General features: G+C 42.5%; 1 protein-coding gene across 39 annotated transcripts in view; it reads left to right on the top strand.

The window, feature by feature from the left end:
- The window catches only part of LOC148685408 (uncharacterized), a 28,451-nt gene extending 17,446 nt beyond the window's left edge, over nucleotides 1–11,005 (top strand). For 11 of the 39 annotated variants that reach the window (XR_015950663.1, XM_088672562.1, XM_088672560.1 and 8 more), the window contains 5 exons: nucleotides 1,608–1,637; nucleotides 4,222–4,248; nucleotides 5,714–5,746; nucleotides 6,748–6,771; nucleotides 10,750–11,005. Coding sequence is in view for 21 of the 39 variants with exons in the window: in XM_088672562.1 (XP_088528688.1) it covers nucleotides 1,608–1,637; nucleotides 4,222–4,248; nucleotides 5,714–5,746; nucleotides 6,748–6,765 (108 nt within the window). In the remaining 18 variants the exon portion in view is untranslated. The other 28 variants (XR_015950677.1, XR_015950669.1, XR_015950662.1 and 25 more) reach the window with 10 other exon arrangements.
- Nucleotides 11,006–14,701: the final 3,696 nt, after the last annotated feature.

Here is a 14,701-nt window from a genome sequence, read left to right as displayed (position 1 = left end):
GACCTTCCGCACCAGCTGTCTGGGATATGGGGTATTAAGATCTAGTGTTTCTGCTCATACCTGGGTGTCTGTTTCTAGAAAGCAATGCTGGAAAACTACTGTTTGGCCCTGTAGTATATAGGCTGCCACAGTCTTTCATCCTGTCTCTCATGTTGACTAACATCTACATGAAACCACTGAACTAGATAATCCAGAGTTTTGGTGGAAGGTAGCATCGGTAGGCTAGTGACACCCAGCTCTGATTCTCCTTTTCATTAGCTTCTGATGAGGCAGTGGAAGTGCTATCAATGAAGCTTGGGTTCAGTAATGGACTGGATGAGGGATTAGAAAATGAAGCTGAATCCCAGCAAGATGAAGCTAATGTTTATGGGTGGTTCATTTGCACAGAGACATGGCTGTGGGGAACCTGGGGGGCTGTTGCCTTCCTCCTCCACCTCTCTGTAACCAGAAGTGACATGCAACCTAAGGAAGCCAGGTGAGCAACAACACTCTGCCTGTGCCACCCTTTTCGCCACTACGGATGCATCAGGATTGCAGATGTCCCTCTCACACCAAGAACGAGGCAAGCTGGCGGTTTAATTGCGCTTAGATTTATTAGTATTTACACAGTAGTTTCAGTCCAAAGTCACAGCTCAATCATCTGCTGAAGACGACGTTGAGCTCACTAAAGGGCAGTTCCTCCGCCAACAGGATATCCTCCATCAGCCACCCCTCCTTCTGTTGGACTGATGCCAAGCCTGGACCCTACTCCTTTGCCGTGTCTGTGGGGACTCGGGGGCAGTTTGTCCATCCCCCTCTGGAGCCCTCTCAGTTCCTCTGAACCTACCTCTGTCTGACCACGCTATCTTGGGAATTCACAGCCTGCATTCCAGGAGGGGAGGGGCTTGCATCACTCTCAGTATGGGAAGGAAGCAAGCCTCTGTTTTCCCCAGCCTGCCACCCCTCCTCTTCGGAGTCCCCGCTGTTGCTCTGGGATGGGACGTTCCTGACAGGATGCCACTGTCTACCAGCTGCTGGGCAGCAATGGCAGGAGAGAGCTTTGGCCTAATGGGTAGAGACGGTTGAACTACAGCTGCCACCATCCCTGACCATTGGCCTTATCGGCTGGGAGACTGATGGGAATTGGAGAGCACCAGGTTGGGGAAAGTAGGGCTCTCATACCCTCCAACATTCCTCTGATGGAAATTGGGATGCGCCCCTTTGGGTGCTGTGCTTTTGCAGGAGCTAGCTGACTTGCGCAAGAATGCAGCACCACTCCAAGCACCAGTACTGGCTGTAAGCATTGGCTCATCCTCCTCCATGAGTTTGGAGGGGGGGGGGATGAGACATTCCAGGATCAAATCAGAAGCCAGGGTGGCTTCTGTCATTCTTGGAATGCCCTGGGGATATTGGGACATTTGAAGGGTATGGATTATTCCTATATTCTTACATGCTGTGTTAAAGTGAAATGCAGGGTTTGATATGCAAATGTATGGGCTTAGTGTCCGGTGCCAGGCTTTGCATGCCAATGTGAAGAAAGCAAGATTTGCAGAAGATAGAGTTTCAAAATAATAATTATGAATAATAGCAATAATAATAATAGACTAACAAATTGCTTTCAACTTTAGGCTACTGGCAGTGGGTGTGGCCTTGCGAATGTGAGTATTGTGAGTCATTTGGATGTTGACTAATTGATCTTGCTTTGTAGATCTAACCTTTTCCTGGTCACCGCAGATCAAGTTCTCTACTTTTTAAAATCCCCCCCCCCCGCCACACACACACACACACACACACACACACACACACACACAGCCCTTGAGACCCATAGGTCATTTTAAATGAAAATGTGCTTTTTTATTTTATTTATTAATTGCTTCCCATGAGGCATCTTGAAGTTATTTACAATATAAAAACATATACAAAACAGTTGTGCACGCACATACACAAAACAGCTGCATATATTATTATTATTTTTAAAAAACAACAAATTACATAAATGTAAAAACAGGCTAAAACAACAGCTTTTTGGTTAACTTTGCTGCATTAAATGTACGCTCTCTTGTTGACATCATTTGTAATGTTTCATTCGGAAATATTTAAGCTAATATTTTAGTTTCTGTTAATTTATGCTGCCTTGAATTTTATATCTGGCTTTCTTTGACAATATTTTATTCTGGATTGTTTATATGATGTTTTAATGCGTTGTAAACCACTTTGAGATTTTTTTCTTTAAAATATCAAGCAGTATATTAATAACATGAATAATAGTAATAATGATAATAGGCATTCTAGTTGTAATGATGTCTCAGATGATGTATATACCCTTTAAAGTTTCTAGAGGAACAAAGGATAAGGCCCATTCATTTTCATACACTTTGAATGTGCTTTGAAGTGCAAACCCTTGGCTTCTCCTGGTCCGGTTGAGAAAGACCCTTGTCTGAAACCCTGGAGAGTTGCAGCCAACCAGTGCGGACATTGCTGATCTAGATGGACCAATGGTGTGGACAAATATATTTTGGTACATTTTGAGAGCCATTGTTGGAATATTTTTTAATTGTAAAAGTAATTGATAACTACAATCCATTCTGGATCGAGTAAGTGTCTCATCAGAATGAGGGGTAGACAGCTTTGTTTGACTTCTGTGCATGTTTTCCATATCTTCATTCAGATATCTGTTCCATCCAGGGTTTTTGGTATGAAAAATCACTTTTAATTATTTTTGTCACAAGCTGTGCATTTCAGGATAGGTGTTATCCCAGGGCAAACGTTTCAACTAGGTTTTACTCCAAGTAGACTCATTGAGATTAATGGACCCAACTTAATAATGTTCATTAATTTCAATGTGTCTGCTGTGAGCAAAACTTAGTGAAATGCTACCCATTTTATCCTACACAAACAATAAGACAAAACCACCATGACAACTCCCTGAAACAAGATGTGATGTGAAGATAACTTAAAACTAATGACTATTCAAAAAATATATATAAGTCTCCCGAACTTAAGTAAATAAGAAAGAAATTAAACTTTTTCTAAATGACCTATAAATCAATTCACCTGACGAGATGCCGGCTATATACTCTCGTTTCACTGGAAATATCTTTCTCAGAAGGAAAAAGCTTTTTAGTTTGGTTTTTTTATATCTTAATGTTTAAACTAACTCAAACTAGAGTAATGAACTCTACAACAACTCTACAAAGGGTTGAATAAAACAGAGCAGTCGGGGAAATTTTCCCAAAGAAAGCTGAAATTGTTTTAACATAAGGTTAGATAACCTCCAAAGAATATTAATCAACAAAAAAACATTTTCTTGCAAGATTAAACTGCAGGCTGTGCTTAATCTGTGCTCTGTTTTATTCAACCCTTTGTTGAATAAAACCCTCTGAGGAAGATATTTCCAGTGAAACGAGAGTATATAGCCGGCATCTCGTCAGGTGAATTGATTTATAGGTCACTTAGAAAAAGTTTAATTTCTTTCTTATTTACTTAAGTTCGGGAGACTTCTATATATATTTGAATAGTCATTAGTTTAAAGTTATCTTCACATCACATCTCGTTTCAGGGAGTTGTCGCAGTGGTTTTGTGTTATTGTTTGCATATCATTTATTCCCGTGACTGTCTGTTTTGCCGCTTACCCATTTTATCCTAAGCTTTAATGAATTTTTTTGAAGCTGAGAATAGTATTGCCAAATTTGGAGAAGTGGAAAATCCAAAGTATAGTTACCGTATATTCTGATCAGAGTATTAGTCCAGGTGGTGAGAATCAATTTTGGTTCACTTTAAAAAGTTGACCAAGTGAAATTATCCTGCATAACTGAATGGAATATGCAGATTATGAATTCCTTAAGTCCCTCCTCCAGAATAATGAAAACATAAAAACTCCTGGAGCATAGATCTTAATGTCAAAACCATGGCTTGTGTCAAAGTAATGCTAAGTCTCTGGTTCCATTTGGATTCTGCACAATGCAACCTTCCCCCCCTCTCCTACCAAATTGGTTCAGGTTGGCTTAAATGGAACAGATTTGGGAAGGGTGTGGAGGGAACACAGCGGGAAAAGAGGGGGGAAAGTTCCATTGCACAAGTATAAATCCTTGTGCTAACAGAATAGAAGCATTGGATACCCCTGACAATGCAGTCTTTCCCCTGTCAATTTTTTTTTACCAACTTCTACAAAGAGAGTGTTCATGGAGAAAACATTTGAATTTGATATGGTGATGAAAAATGGTTTCTTACTTTCTGTTTTAGATTATTGGTGTAGCGGCACCTCCCAAAGTGAGTATACCCTATTAATTTTGTGTAGAGTATTTATTTTTATTTACATTAGACTAGGATTTATATACAGTGGTGCCTCGACTTACAGAAATCCGTTCTGAAGGCACCTTCGTAGGTCGAAAAATTCGTAAGTCGAAAAGCGCCATTGGAAATGTGATTTCCCATAGGAATGCACTGGAAAGGTAAAAATTTGTAAGTCGAAGCAACCCCATCTAAAAATTCGTAAGTCAAAAAAACCCTATCTAAAAATTCTGCGGTTTCTGTTCGGATGTCGAGTAATTCATAAGCGTGCGGCCATTTGCCCCATTCATAAGTCGAAAAATTCGGTTGTTGAGTAGTTCGTAAGTCGAGGTACCTCTGTAATGCAAAGCAGTCATGCGAGTGAATGCTTGGCACCTTGTTGATGGAAATTCTAGACATGTCCCGCTTTGTATCTACAAACCACCAAATCTGGAATGGAGACACTGGTTCTGGTGGAGTTAAATGAGCTTTGCTGAAAAGTAATAGGGTATTTGTTTGTTTGTTTGTTTGTTTGCTTGTGTGTCTACAAATGAAACATCAATTAGTGGGGAATTTGTGGCCTTCCAGATATTGATGAGCTTTCAGTCCCATTATCCCTGAGCCATGCTGGTTGCAGCTAGCGGGAATTGTCCAACAACATCTGACAAAGAACAGGTTCCTCATTGGAACTGCTTATGTTGGACTCTGACTTCCATAATCCTGACCATTGGCCTTGCTCATTGGGGATGATGGGACAATGACTGGGACAGGAATTTAAACACCAGGACCTCAAAACTTAGAGAGCTGCTGCAAACAGTACTGGTTTATCTGTATTGGTGATCAGAAAATGTATAAGGCAAGTTCAAAGCTAGCGCGGGAAATGAACTTTCACAAGCTAATACTGGCAACTAGCTGAGTCATACAGTGAGATCTCCTTATAGAACGAGCCTTTGTTCGACTTGGTTGCCTCAGATTTCCTCATGCTAATGATCTTTGTATGTTAAGTTATAATGCTTTCTTTTTCAAGAACTAGGTACTATTTCTAAAACCGCATTGCCTCTTGATGAAAATTCAGATGCACTGTTCACCTTAATAAAAAATACAGTATAGGAAATGAAGAAAATTAATGAGAAGTAATCCAATAGGTCCATAATTCAGACTGGAGTAGACTTTCCTACAACTTTGCCAGTGGGTATTGGCAATGATTTTGCATGAGCAACTTCACCCCTCTGTGCTGGATATGGGGATCCCTTTACCGGTAGTTTACTATGCGACAAGAAAATATATGAACAAGAAATTCTGGTACACTTTGACATTTCGGGGTGGTGGCCTTCCTGCCCCTTCTCCTTTTCCAGTACGTATTCCTAATCATCTTGCATGGTGTCCATTCATGCTGTGAATCCATTTATTGTGTGAGGTAAAGCTATATAAAAGCAAAGTATAATTGTGGCTGTCTACATTTCAGGGAAGAGGCCCTCCTACCCCTCCTGCTTTCCCAGTGAGTATTCCTAACCAGTTTCCATTGTTTCCATTTATTTTTGGAATCCATTTATCATGTGACGCAGAACTATATAGAAGCGAAAAGTAATTGTGATCTCTACATTTCAGGGTGGGAGCTCTCCTGCTAATCTGCCTGTGTGTATTAATATAGTAATTCTGCCTGAGCAATATTTTAATTTTAAGTTGTTGTAACCCAACATGGGACCTTAGGGCAGGGCGTGCATAATAAATTTAAATAACAACAGAAGCACACACTCAGTGGCTGTGCGTTTTCTGTTTGCCTTTTAAATTTCTGAATCAGAAGTTCCTGGTTGTGGTTTTCCACAGGTAATAAAGACCAAATCATTCTTTCCTTCTGTATTTTTTTTTAAATATTAAAATTTCTCTTTCTTTCTTTTGCATTACACTGGAGGCACCGGAAGTTGCGTCAAAGGACGCACGAGACCTCAGAAAAATTTCCAAAGCTTTGCAAGGCTTCAGACTTCACATCTGAGGCCCCACAAGGCCTCAGATGTGACTTCTGGTGTTTTGTGAGGCACTGGAAGTCACGTCTGAGATCTCACAATGTTGGATGCCAAGCACCTACAACAAAGGTTCTGTGGGTGCTCAGGCCCCAAGGGCCCCCTATAGTTGGCACCAGTTCTAGACGGCTGAGCTGTGAATCAAGAAGGTCCCTGGTGTGAACTAGGGTTGAACAAAGGCAGTAATCTTCATTTTGACCTCTCTTCATCACAATGAGTGGCTATTTCTATTCTGCAGCAATTTGGTCTCTGCAAAGTACTATATTGTTAGTATCTCCGCCTACTATTTAACATAATTCAAGAATCAGTGCTATAGTTATTTCCCCTCCTTCCATTTTACTGCAAAGAAAACACAATTTAAATGGGTGGGTGGGGGACTCAGGAATTATGTATCTTTGTGGACTGAAAAAACAAACACAGTGGACTTCTGCTTGCCATTGTATTAATTTGTCGTGTTGCTCTGCTTTTCCATCTGAAGGGACTTCGAAAAAAGTGATCTCCTGTAAGTATACGATCTTTTTCATGGGTTTCTGCTTTTTAATTTTCGTTGCAATATACACAATGCCAGAGATGCTGTTGGACTCCAGATCCCATCAGCCCTGCCAGCATGGCCAATGGCCAGGGATGATGGGAGTTGTAATCCAACACCAGCTAGAGAGCCAATGATTCCCCATGCCTACAGTAGTGGACCTTCACCCATCAGTCAAAGACCAAGGCTTTGAGGTCACAGGGATGTGATCCACTAAATTCACCCACAGAGTCCTTCTCACTTGGCTGTGTTCTGTAAGAAGCTGGGATAGAATCAATACAGGGATCTGTTATTGTATCTTTTTATTTGTCTGTTGGTCTGTTTCATATCCTCTCCTTCTGTTCTCCTTAAACTGTTGAAAAGTATTCATACAATCTTCTGAATGCTATAAGGCTGTAATTCTATACACAAAGCCCCAATGAACACAATCTTAACACTAATTTTTTGAAAAATGAATCTGTTTTTATTTGATCATTTGTAATGTCAACGTACATATTAGTGCATGGTCACTACAACTTGGCTTTAAGCATTTTTCACTCTTCAAATTTAGTGGTCCAGAGCTCTGACTTATTTCTCATCCCTGGCTGCTCTTTCCAAATCTGAGTGACTTTATCTGGGGGGGGGGGAGCCTTTGCAAAATCATTGCAGAAGATCTTGGAGTCCTCCCCAGGTCCTGATGGTGAAGGTGGCCTTGTTAGATTACGAACCACCTGAAGGAATCTCCTTGTACTGTTTTGCACAGACATAACAGAGCATAGCTGCCAAGTACCACGTATTTCCCAGGAACCCCCCGTTTTTCCTTACTGTTTCCCAGAGGTCTCCCGTTTCAGCTCCTCTCCCGTTAATCTCCCTTATTTTGGTTCCTGTCGGCGGCCATTTTTCTGGTGCCGCTTTGCCCATCTATGGGCACAAGAAAATGGCCCGCGCAGGAAGTCGCATCTACGCATGTCTGGAAGTGCATAGACGCAACTTCCGGTGTCGCTTTGCCCATCTATGGGCACCGAAAATGGCCGGCACCGACACCAGAAGTTGCGTCTACGCACTTCCGGACATGCGTAGACGCGACTTCCGGCGCCGGCCATTTTCTGGTGCCCATAGATGGGCAAAGCGACACCGGAAGTCTGTGTCGGCGATCTGCCGATCCCGGATTTCTCCGCGAGAGACTTGGCAGGTATGCAACAGAGGCAGTGAAGAAAGTCCTCTTCGCCATCAACATTGAGCTCCAACCCGTGTTTGGTCTGATTCAGCATGAGTTGTTCACCACCAGTGCTCTAGCACAAAACTCTTCTCTTGGAAAGCCCTTTAGAAATGAGAGCAGAGGAAAGCCCATCTTCTGGAGCTAGTGCAAAGCACACTTCTGAATTTCTGGTCTTATGCTGAGTTCTCTGTGGAACAGTGCTACTGTCTCCTGTATTTATTCTGTTTTCCACTTGCGAACATCGCAAACAGCCTTCAGGGGGCACCAAAGCAATGCTGTAGAACAGAGTATGAGAGACAGGAGTGCCATCAAATTTTAGTGTCACACAGGGTGCTGCTGAAATTTGGGAGCTCAAAGTCGGCCACTGTTTTTGAGGTCAGCCAGTGGCATCATCCCAAACCATTTCAATGTACACCAAAGCATTGACAGGCTGCCCTTTTCCAGAATGAGCATGAGACTTCTGTCAGAGCTTAGTCATTCCCATTCCTATGGCCTCAAAACTGCAAAACTATGAGTTAACCAAAGAGAACTGGCAATCAGCCAAGAAAGCCCTGCCGATCCCATGGGCTTTTGATTCAAGGCTGCTTCAATGCCATCTCTCGGAAGCCGTAGCCTAAAGACTACATTTCATCTTATGACATAAAACATTCTCATGTAAGATCAGCTCCTAGAACCATGTAGTAAATCTCATAGAAGATTAACCCATTAAAGGATGCCGTAAAGGATGTAGTAAATGCAAAATGGACAGAGCAGTTGACGTATAAAGTGAAAAGCTTTCAAGAGTTGTACCAAAAAGAAGGGAGGGCGTGTCTGGGAAAAGTAATTCTGGTTCAAAAAATTATTAGGGATTTAAACAGACTGTTCCACATACCATAATGCATTCATTTGATATTTGGAGGGCCTCTCTTTCCTTTGGATGAAATTCTTGTTTGCTAGTCATTTACTGATCTGCAGTGACTTTCTTAGTGCACTAAAGAAACAGAAAAATAACTTGTGTCTTTTGCTTCTTTTTCAACCATAATCTACCTGAACAATAAAGAATTGTAAGTATTTCTATGTACATAATCTACATATGATTAATCTACGCCATTATGTTGTGAACTGCCCTTCTGAGAAGCCCAAAACAAACATTTCAAGTGAAAATGGAAGCTGACCAGTGTGTGCGAGTCTACACTTTTTAAAGATCTATAACTCCACCTACCTCCTAGCTGCTCCAAGCCATGATTGGTCAACCATGAGGACGAACCAATTTGCATTTTTTGCTTTTTTTCAATCTGTCTCTTGTGTAGAGGCAGTGGGCTTTACGTTTTCCATCAGACTTCTGCCACTGCATGTGCACACATTTGCATGAGGTCTTTCCTAGCTGCCCTAGCCACCCACCCGAATCTTAGAGAACCAGGGGGGTGGGTTAGCACTTATTTGACCTGCACCATCACCAGGGGTGACCCCCAAACCAGATATGGAGACAGCTTGCCATAGTTTTTAGTACCTCCACAGGTGGCGAACACGGCTGTTGTCAAACCAGCATTTGTTCAGGGCTGCCTCAAGTTGCCAGGCGACTTATTGTAAAAACTGCCTGGTGAGTTGCCACTAGGGTCACCCTGAAAGAATTTAGTTGGACAAGGGAGCCATGGACCCAAAAAGGTTGAAAACCTCTGGCCAACACTATCAAAGCAAGGATGGGAAGGCTTTGTCCCACCAGATGTTGTTGGACTGCATTTCTGATCATCCCTGACCCTTGGCCATGTTGGCTGAGGCTGATGAGAGTGGGAGTAGCACAACCTCTGGAGGGTCTCGGGTCCACAATCCTTGAATCAGAGGAAGCTGGCAATCCTACGCATGTTTACTTGGGAGGAAGTCCCACTGTGTTCAATATGGCTTGCTCCCAGGCAAATGTAAACATGCTACAGTATGTGTCTTGTATTCAGTGAGGCCTAAATGTGCTTATCTTCACCTCAATCCCACCAAAGGCCTGCAGAAAACAAACTAGTCTCTGTGGCAAGGTTAGGGAACCTGTTGCCCTCCAGATATTGTTGGATGGTAACTCCCATTGTCTTTGACCTTGCTAGCTAGGGCTGATGGTGATTGGGGTTCAAGAACATTGGCAGTTTCCTCCCCCATGCCTTACTGAGTAAGATTTTCATGTTTGGGGTTAATTTATATTATTTACTGCCAGAAGTAAGGCAGCAGTAACTCACACTTTGCAAGTTGGAGTTATCTCGTTATTAGCAAAAACATGATCTGTACAGAATGGTGAAATGCCATGCCTAATGAGCAAAGCAACTCATTTCTGATAGGTCTCCCCCGCCCCCCTGAAGCAGTTGCTGAGAATAAGGCCCTGCCTCTTCACTGCTGCTTAAGTCCCTTCAGGGTTTTCCCCAAGCAATCTGAGACTGTGCTTGCATGTCTATCTTTGGTCCTTCTGCTTCATGCCTCTTCTGGTTCTAGGAGATGAGCAGGAAGCGGAGCTTGTTGCAGCAGACTCATCTCTGCCTCTTGGCCTCTCTCATCTCACCCTCTTGCTTCAGCTTCCGCCTTTGATTCTGGACTGTGCTCGGCAACAAACTCTTCCAGCTCCCTGAGTCCTTCAGCTTCTGACACCTCTTCTTCACAGTCTTCTCCCTCTTCTCCCTCATTGTCGCACCACTACTCTCTGGACTCTGAGCCTTTTCCCTTTTATGGTTCTCCAGCTGGTTCGTCCCAGCATTCCTCCATGTCTAACTAGTCCATGACATTTACTTTCTTATTTCCAGTTGTATTATGGACTGAACATACCTATGCTCCTGGTCCAGATTGATGAAGACTTCTTGCTCCTGCGCATTCCACATTGCCACTCCAAATCCAATCAAGTGAAACCAGAGACTCACTAATTATACTAGTACTAGTAAATTCTGTACAGTAACTGATTTTTTTGTGTTTGTAATAGATGGTTGAGGGCACTAAAAACTGCCCCACTACCCGCCTGGAGGATGGCACCAGCTTTGCAAAAATAAAATAAAATTCCAATCACATAGTTTGCTTGTTTATGTTTATGATTATTATTATTAACATTCCAACTAAGAATCCATATAATTCATAACTGCTGAAACAAGATCCACTCAAATGTCACAAGAGTTGGGATTAGGGCTTTATATATATATATATAGCCAGTACTCACCACAATTCAGATCTGGCACCTCTCAGATGGGTGCCATTTGAAGAGAAAGAGGGAGGTGTTCATGGCGAGTTCCGGCACCTCTTTTTTTTTTTTTTAGAAAAATAGCACTAGTTAGGATCATTGTTTCAGAGCACTGAAGAAGTTGGAATAGTTCAAATAATTAAAGGATGCCTGTTGCTCACTGAGATAAAATGACAGGAGGAACATTCAATCCATTCTGCCCAGATGTTCCCTATTGCAGTAACTAACAAAGAGTGTGAGATCTGAGGGTGCCAATACAGGGGGAAACTGGGAGGAATATTTAACTGGGAGGAATATTTTATTTGGAGTGGAAGCAAAGCAAGCTGGCCCAAGCAAGAAGTGCACATAAACAGTAATTATAGGGATAGGTGGATGAACTAGTAGACAGAAGGAAATCTAGGAGATGTGTGAAGTTCATGGAAGGGGCTGGGCCACCCTTTGGATAGTGTGGATAACTTCCTTGGTGTGAAAGCAGCTTTGTTTCCCCAAAATAAAAATGGAAAGTTTAATATATGCCCACTCAGCCAAAGTTGCATACCACACACCAGAGAAAATCAACACAAAAAGGCCACACTTGTTTATTAGCAATAGATGGGGTGACTAGGGCATGAGCTAAATTAGGTTTGCCATGTGTCCTCTTTTCCAGGGCTGAAATTGAGCCAAATTACATTTATTTGCTTTGAAATGCCATCATAGCATCCTCTTTTTTAGCCCTCCAAAATATGGTGACCATAGCTCAATCTATATATATATATAAATGTAAGCTGGCCATGTCCGTTAATATCCACTTTTCACCAAAACTGCTTGACCGATTGCATTCAAATTTTGACACAATGTCGCATGCAAATATGAGAGTAACCCCGTACCATTTTCAAACACAGATGTCACACCTGTGCCAGGTAAAAAAACCCAAACCCCATGTTTCAAAACACACTGCTCAGATGAAAATGCATGCTGGGAAAAGAACCAGGTTATGAACCAGCACCCTCTAGTGGCGGCTACACTGGTACTGCACCTATAAAACCTTCCCTCTCAACAGCACCTCGGCTCCCGTTTACATACTAGGCTGAAGCCTTTACAGACTAGGCTTAATGGAGGTACTGACTCACCTGGGTGGGGGGTTGGGGGGAGGAGGGGACGGGATAGGTCAGGACACGGTGGGACCAGTCACAGGGATGAGCCGGGGGTGGAGGGTGGGGGGAAATCACACGGATGAGTCACAGCAGCGCGTGGCCGGACCAGATAGTAGCCTATAAAATACAATGTGAGATGCCAGGAGTCCATCAAACACTGCCCCCCTGCGTCCAGAAAGCAGGCTGTGAAATGTTGCCAAAACAATTTCATCTGTAATCCTTCCTTTGCCCTTTATATAGTGGGGAATTTGGGGCACAAATATTGCATATAAGCCATTATATAGCAGTTTTCCTACTGCACTTTGTATGAACCATCTGCTCATCAACCTTCTAAGATAAATGTTTCTTTTCCTTCTCTTAAGTTTGATTAAATATGTGTCATACCTATTCTATATATGAATTCTGAGGGTGGTCATCCGACTGACTCAACCAGAGAGGTTGAGATTTTGACAGTTCCATGGGACCAAATGGCCAAGTGTTAAGCCACTTCTTAAATATGTATCTAGTGATGTATGGAAGTGAGAGCTGGACCATAAAGAAGGCTGATCGCCGAAGAATTGATGCTTTTGAATTATGGTGCTGGAGGAGACTCTTGAGAGTCCCATGGACTGCAAGAAGATCAAACCTATCCATTCTGAAGGAAATCAGCCCTGAGTGCTCCCTGGAAGGACAGATCGTGAAGCTGAGGCTCCAATACTTTGGCCACCTCATGAGAAGAGAAGAATCCTTGGAAAAGACCCTGATGTTGGGAAAGATTGAGGGCACTAGGAGATGGGGACGACAGAGGACAAGATGGTTGGACAGTGTTCTCGAAGCTACGAACATGAGTTTGACCAAACTGCGGGAGGCAGTGCAAGACAGGAGTGCCTGGCGTGCTATGGTCCATGGGGTCACGAAGAGTCGGACACGACTAAACGACTAAACAACAACAACAACAAATATGTATCGTTGATGACCATATTGTGCACATCTGTGCAAAACTGACCCCACCCCACCCCCACCCCACCTGCCACGGAGCCAATAGCAGCTGGAAGAAGGTGCTTACATAACTGGCACTGAGTGAAAGATCCCAGAAGGCTAATTAAAACAGATTAATTAAAACAGGGGCATATATGATACAAGTAGGGTCTCAGTTTGAAGTGGTGCTGTTCAGGATTCCAGTCATTCCATTCTACTCCCTTTCCCTTTCCCCACCACCCACCTAAAATGCAGTATGGCCACTGAGCATGCTCAGTCCTCCTATTGGATTAGCGGCTACCTCGGGCGGCTCATTCTGTGTGACATTGAGGGTGCCTTCCCTCAATGTCACCAAGCCCCTATAAATTCAATGCTATGTTCATTGTTCTTTTTCTTGCAGAGACTGTATTATTGTTTTTAATTGGGTTTTATAAACAAGAATAATATTATACAAATAAGTATTTACCATGTTTTCTCATGTCATTTGTATATCACAAAAATAGCATAATAAATGTGGAAGAATATCTACAACATATGTTTCATTATTAGTGATCAATACATAAATTATTGGTTGATGAATTGGTTTAAATCATTAGGAAGAAGAAGAAGAAGAAGAAGAAGAAGAAGAAGAAGAAGAAGAAGAAGAAGAAGAAGAAGAAGAAGAAGAAGAAGAAGAAGAGGGAATACAGTCTCTCTCTCTCTCTCTCTCTCTCTCTCTCTCTCTCTCTCTCTCTCTCTCTCTCACACACACACACACACACACACACACACACACACAATCACCAAGACCCAATGACTTTCTTTCGTTTGTCAAATAAGGACATTAGGAGTCCTGCTGAATCAGGCCCCAGACCCATCTAGTCCAGCATCCTGTTCTCACAGTGTGTGTGTGGGGGGGGGGAGAGAGAGAGAGAGAGAATAAACTGAAATGGATCTGCAGATTCTCTGGAAGTAACAGTGGAGTGGCAGGCTCCAGCAGCATTTTGTCATAGTATCAAACATGGTGGGGATAAAGTTGAAATTGCCCAATTGTTTTCATCTCTTCTTTGCCCATTATTTTTATTGATTTCCCAAATTATTACAAATCTTGCTGAACTAATTCGATTCAATGTGTCCATGATAAACCCCTGTTGCTGTTCATAATCTCAATTAATCCCTAGATGACACCCCCCGTATTTACTGATACTTTTATCCATCAGCTGCCCCTTTACATCCTTGAATACAGCAACCAAATTGACCTTAGTACATATATTTCATAAAAGAAAATGTGGTTTGTTTTTCCAATCTGGTGTTGTTTCCCAGCTTCACATTTCTTGTTCAAAACCAGTCTTTTCCAGTTTAGCTGCAGCTTCTCTGTTCGCTCTGCCCAAGGCCACTTCAGGCATTCCTCCCCAAAGATAACAAAATCACAGGTAGTTCACGAAGGGGGTGCCTTCT

The sequence above is a fragment of the Zootoca vivipara genome, chromosome 6, assembly GCF_965207765.1.
Source record: "Zootoca vivipara chromosome 6, rZooViv2.hap1.1, whole genome shotgun sequence".
Classification (NCBI taxonomy): Eukaryota; Metazoa; Chordata; class Lepidosauria; order Squamata; family Lacertidae; genus Zootoca; species Zootoca vivipara.
This window is presented reverse-complemented; position numbering and strand designations above follow the sequence as displayed.